The 6,000-nt window shown below is 48.1% G+C and overlaps 1 protein-coding gene across 1 annotated transcript in view; it reads right to left on the bottom strand.

Annotated features, from left to right (window-relative positions):
- Positions 1–602: 602 nt before the first annotated feature.
- Positions 603–6,000, bottom strand: part of TSHZ3 (teashirt zinc finger homeobox 3) — a 75,801-nt gene continuing 70,403 nt past the window's right edge. Inside the window, exon 2 of the mRNA XM_032249165.1 lies at positions 603–5,411. Within this exon, the coding sequence (XP_032105056.1) occupies positions 2,206–5,411 (3,206 nt within the window). The 3' untranslated portion in view covers positions 603–2,205. The remainder of the gene's footprint in view (positions 5,412–6,000) is intronic.

Here is a 6,000-nt window from a genome sequence, read left to right as displayed (position 1 = left end):
CATGTGATTATCATATAAATGTTCTCCCCCTCCTCCCCTGGATGGGTTCAGTCTCCTCCCACAAGCCCCCTGCCTGCTTATCCGTGGCTGTTTTAACACAGGAGAATCTGGGACCCCAAAGTCCATCTACCCCACTTGGTTCTGTTTCTGTGGCTGTTTTAACACCGGGGGGAGAATCTGGGACCCCAAAATCCGTCTGCCCCACTTGGCCCTGACCCCTGTGACCCCTGTGCATCCAGAAGGGAGATCAAACCCCAGCAACCCCCCTGTGCAGGTCACCAGGTGTGACCGGAAGCTCTGATCCTAGGGGTCGGGCCATGTCCCTTCTGCACTGAGCATCTAATTCTAAAGGCATGTCTTCCTTTCTTGTGAATGCTTATTCTCGGTGCAGATTCTATTCAAGCCGCCTCTGAGTAAGTGCTCCCTGCTCTCCAAACGCCAAAGTTCACTGAAACTCCCCCTGATTTACGCACAGCTTCCGACTGCCAGCACCTGGCAGCCGCAGCAACCAGCTCCGTCATAAACAGATCGCATACAATTTAATTTTAATGTGCTCGTTAGTCGTAGCACATTTCAGACATAATTGTGAACGCAACACAAAATTATAGCAAAAAGACAATTTTAATGCTGCCGTAGAAAAAAGGGTTATATGAAGAGTCACATAATGGTGCTTCATTGTCAACAACCAAACAGGGCACAGAGTGTGTTACGGTGTCTGTGCTGTTTACATGCCAATATTTTATACAAAGGTTCTCATATGGTGTCAGCTGTCAGTTACTTCTGCAAATTAACTGCCAAAAATGGAGAAGAACAGAATCACTTGGAGAGCCGGTAACCACGGGTTACCTTTCATAAGCCTAAAGATAAAGCTGCAGTGTGGGATCTTGGGAGAATAATTAGGAAGAACAAAACAGAAAGTTACCAATTGAAATAGAAAGGCATCCTACAATATGGAATAGCAACCAAGAGGGCTTATAAATAAGTGAAGGAGGTTGGATCACAGAATGCCTCATGACTTTTAAGCAAAGTATTACAGTACAAACATTTTAAAGGCTTTATCAATGTTTAGGAAATACAGTACAAGTTCTCTCTCTTTTTTTTTTTTGTTCTTTTTTTTTAACCTTTTCAAATAGACTTAACCCTTTGAGCACTGAGTTTATTTTGAGCGTTCTTTGATTTCTAATAAATACCTTTAAAAATCATGTGCAAAATAGTTATGCCTGCCAGGGATGTTTTTCCCGGTCTCGTTTATTCAGACTGCTCAAAACAAATGATAATATGATGCTAATAAATATGTATAATTTAAACATGAACCTCTATCAATATAGATGTACTGTATAGCAAAACAAACTATCATACTTTGCTTTCAGATAATGTTTCTGTATACTTTATAAATGCTATCTGTGGTATTCTTCTGTATAATTTACAATGTTTGCATGTAAAAAACAAAACCCATAGACCTTAAAAAAAAAAAAAAGAAATATACACTATACATAGGCACAGCTTATGCCCAGAGCATAGCAGGTGCATAAAACACTGTTGCTATAAATGCAAGAAAAAAGGGTCATTTAACCACAATCACATTTGTTTCATAAGAGAGTCTGAAATCTATACAATATATACATCTATGTTTCAATGTGAAAATAATATTCTTTTAAATTTCAAGGCGTGTTATACCCCTGCAGACCTGCATAAATGGAGGTTCATATTATTCATTATAACTAAGCTGGTAAGGAGTTTAAAAAACAGAGCTTCATACATTATTATTATTTCATTTTATTTTTTAACCAAATTAATGCAAAAGTGCTTCAAAGTACTCAGAGGGCTAAAGATGAAAGGTGAGGGATGCCAGCACACTCGAGTCTCGTGGAAAAAGTGTGCCTGATTTCGTTATAAATGCTTAATTAAACTGTCTGTTAATGCATGCAGCTTGAAGCATCGGAGGATGCTCACAACTAAATCCCATTTACACAAAGTTCCAAACACTTACCACTGCATTTTAACCTTCATATTTTACCAGTAACAACAGCTGATTATGCACCTCTATTAAACACTGTACAGTTATACAAAACAGTCCAGCCCAGAGTGATTCTCTGCAGTTAAAATAAGAACATGTGCCAAGATCAACAAGTCAGAGGGGGCCTGAAGGTGCCTTCCACAGTTTCCCTCAAAGCAAACTGCAGTCCTTTCTATCAAAAGCAAATGCTACTGCTTCTCTAACTCAGAGACATACAGAAGGTGGTCTTCCGGAGATTTCCCGTGTGTTTTGCTAAGGTGGAGTTTAACAGCGTGCTTGCTGGCAAAGGTCCGATTGCAAAGTTTGCACTGATAGGAGGTCCCCAGGTCCTCCTCAGGGGAGGACGTCACCATTTTTTCTGATGGTGACTTGGTTTGTGCTATCTGATTGTTTATCTGTTCGGTGGACAGTTTGGATAAGTCCCGTAGCCGGAAGCCTAGGTGTGACTCTAGGTGACTGATGTACGTCGAAGGAGTCCTGATTTGGGACGCACAGTCGTTACAAAAGAAGACAGGGTGGCCAGTGTCCAGGTTTTTGAGGAACTTTGTTCCACCTGTCCTTCGAAGCTGGTATTTCACGTTGGCCAGCCAGTGGCTGATGGTGGTCATGGACAGTCCAGTGAACCTGGAGATATGCATCCGCTCCTGGGGGCTCAGGTCTGACATGATGTACTTTCCTTCCGAGGTCTGCCGGAGGCTGGCGGCAAACTGGGCCTGGAGGATCAGGAGGTGCTGGGGGTTCCAGTTTGACTGGCGGCCCTTCCTCTTCTGGGCAGGCGTCGACTCCTCAGCCTCCTCCAGAGTGGCCCCGTCAATGTCAGACTTCTCGGAGATGCTGGAAGGAGTGGAGGATTTTGACGTGTGGCTCTCTGTCAAGTTCTTCAGCATATCGGATATATCTGACAAGGCATTCTCGCGTAGCGGCGAGTTTGACATGAATGATACGACGGCAGATGTCTTTGCCGTTGTCACCGTGGATGAGGAGGTTGCCGGGGCTGTGGACGTGGGTGACAGAAGCACTGAACCCAAGGAGCAGGCTTTGTCACTCTTCCCTTTTGTCAAGTCTATGGGCTGGTCATTGTTGACGTGGTAGAAATAGCGGTCAAGGTGGTCTGCCTTCTTGGACTGCAGGGGCGGCGGGGTGGCCACGGCGGCCTTCTCCGCCAGGCTGTTGCTCATCTTGAAAAGCATGCTCATGGGGTCCAGGGCAGGCAGGGAGGGCTTGGCGGCCTTGCCCAGGTGAATGTTCATGACTGACTGCAGGGCGCTCAAAGGGTTAACAAAAGGCTGTTCGGGCGGGTGGTCGGTGATGATGGCCGTGCTGCCGCTCAAGCTGCTGGCCAGGGGCTTCACCAACTCCTTGCCGTTTTCCACCGGCTCGGCCAGGGGGCTCCCGTCCTTGCACCCATCCCGTGGGGGGCTGGGGCTGCTCTCCTGGCTTCGGAAGCCCCCGTCACTGGACGCCTCCATCTTGATGGGCTCCCCGACCTCGCTGCTGCATGGGGAGGGGGTGGCCCGCTTGGGCGGGGACAGCTTCCCATCTGGCTCCTTCATCTTCTCCTCCACTTTGGCAACTTTCTCAGTGACCTTTTTCACCAGCTCCTCCATGGCATGGAAGTTTGTCTTGGGCATGGGGGAGGTCTGGCTGCTGGGCGGAGAGACCAGGGTCTGGTTTTTCGTCGAGGAGACAATGTCACTGTTGCCAAACATGGGTTTCAGGGGCGTGCTCTTCCCCGACGAACCCAGGGACAGTTTCATCATGTTGGGAAGTTGGTAGGCGGCGTGGATGCTGGGGTAGCCCCCCCAGCTAGGAGTGCCGTTCTGGGCCTTGTTGATTGCAGATGTCACTGTGTTTTCCAGGGATTTGAGGATATCGAGCCCTCCCTTGGGACTCTCTTCTAGGTCATTTTCAGTCAAGTAATGGTATTTGGAAGAGATGTCGCACTTCTCCTCTTCTTCACCAGGCTTGTCCTTTTGCCTGGATTTCTCGTCGGTGACCGTTTTCTCCTTGTCGACTTCCTTCTTGACCTCCACATTCAGTTTTGGGGAGATGCTGGCGGGTGTGCTGGAGGGGGACGTGAAGGTGGTGGCCGCCAGGGGCACGGACTGGACCTTCTCGTCCAGCAGGGTTGTGATGGTAGGTGTGACTGGCGTCTCCACGATGGGTTTCCCCTTCTTCATGGCCGAGTTGGTGACCTTGATGAAGTGGCCGGTGACCATCATGTGGGCTGTGAGCTCCTGCAGGGTGTCATGTGAGCTCCCACACTCCATGCACTTCAGGATCTGCGACTTCCGGGCCTCAAAGTGCCACGCGTAGCTGGCCCCGTTCTGGTGGCCGTATCGGTTATTTGGCGTGATGTAGGGGTTGGAGTTCTTCTGAAGGGCATCGTTGGTGTCTGAGATGGTGGCTTTGGGGGTTCCACCTGTGGAATCCGGGGAGCTGGGGAGCTCCAGCTCCAGGGAAGCTTTCTTCCGAGCGGCAGGGATGATTTTGGCGGCGACAGGAGTGACGGGTTCCTTCAGAGGCACTTTTTGGTAGTGTTTTGTTTTGATCATATGGACACTCAAATCCTGCAGGGACTCAAAGGAGTGACCACAGTACATGCACTTCAGCACCTTCTGGGCGTCTTCCTTCCCTTCCATTTCCAGCAAGGAGCGTTTGCGAGGCTTGGACCAGCGCTTGGGGTTGTTGTTATCGGTCTCATGGTTGTCGTCCCGGTAATGGCCCGTCTCGTTCATATGCACCGTCAACTCCACCAGGGTGTCATAGGCGGCGCTGCAGTCCTTACAGCGGAACTTGCTGGCCCCCGTGAAGATGGAGCCGTAGAGCTTGCTGCTCTGCCGGTACAGCTGCACGGTGCTGAAGAGGCTGGGCTCCGGGAGCATGCGGCTCTGCGACACCTGCTGCAGGGTCTTAGCCATGGCGCTCTGGTGCCAGTCGAAGCTCCCGCTGCCACAGCTGCTGCTGCTGCTACTGCTGCTGCTGCTGCTGCCATTGTTCTTCTCCGAGGAGGGCTGGTGCAGGTTGAGGTTGAGGTTGGACCAGTAGGAGTTGGAGAGGAAGTTGTTGTACACGGCCTTCATCTGCTCCAGGCTATCCGACACGGTCGTGTCTTCCAAGGGGACCGTGACCTCCTTGGTCTCCTCTTCGTTCTTGATGGAGCCACTTTCAAAGTCAGCCATTCGGTCACTGGTCTCACTGATGTGTGACTCGCTGTCCATTTCGTGGCTAGAAAACTCGGCGGCCGGGGAGTTCTGGTAGCTGGGGCAGGCCCTGGTGAGCTCCTTCTCCGGGCACATGTACTTGGCCGAGGGCTCTCCATCTGCCGTGTGCTCCTCGGGGTCTAAACCTTCGTCCACCAGGGCAGCAGCCTTTAACTCTTCGGAAACATACGCTGCCATGATAACAGGTATGAACGAGAGACAGGTGGGATGGAATGAAGAGAGAGAGGGAGAAGGAGAGAAAGAAAAAAAAAGCATTAGTACGTGTTGATCTTACCTGGAATATGTTCTGGGATCTCAGGAAAACACAGCAACCCAGATGGGTACATTTATTTGTAAAATTAAATAGTTAAAATGTGGTGTTTCTTTGGAGCAAAAAAAAAAAAAAATCTGCTCTTCAAACATAATTTGCCACCTTATTCTTCTCAAGGGGCAACAGCTTGAAATTAAAACTAAATTTGAAATTAATGAAGCACATTCTGGAGGTGGCATTCATTTCTAAAGTAATAAATTACTTGTATCAACCTCAGAGACAGCAGTTCCTGTCTGTCAATTAATATGTCTTATGCTTCTCCTACCCCTAATGCATTTCTTAACAGACAGATTCACAATTTAAATTAAGCAAGCATTTTTTACTCATTACATTTTTGAGGCTCAATCTTTAATAAATATAAAGTATAAAAGCATCAATAAAATTTTTACCAAGTAAAAAGAAAGTGCATTCATTGTAATAAATGAAAAACAAGATTTTATGGCTTTTTT

This window comes from Sapajus apella, unplaced genomic scaffold (genome assembly GCF_009761245.1).
Source record: "Sapajus apella isolate SASKATOON/1434 unplaced genomic scaffold, GSC_monkey_1.0 scaffold68, whole genome shotgun sequence".
Taxonomy (NCBI): domain Eukaryota; kingdom Metazoa; phylum Chordata; class Mammalia; order Primates; family Cebidae; genus Sapajus; species Sapajus apella.
Note: the sequence above shows the minus strand (reverse complement) of the source record. Positions and strands in the feature narration are given on the sequence as shown.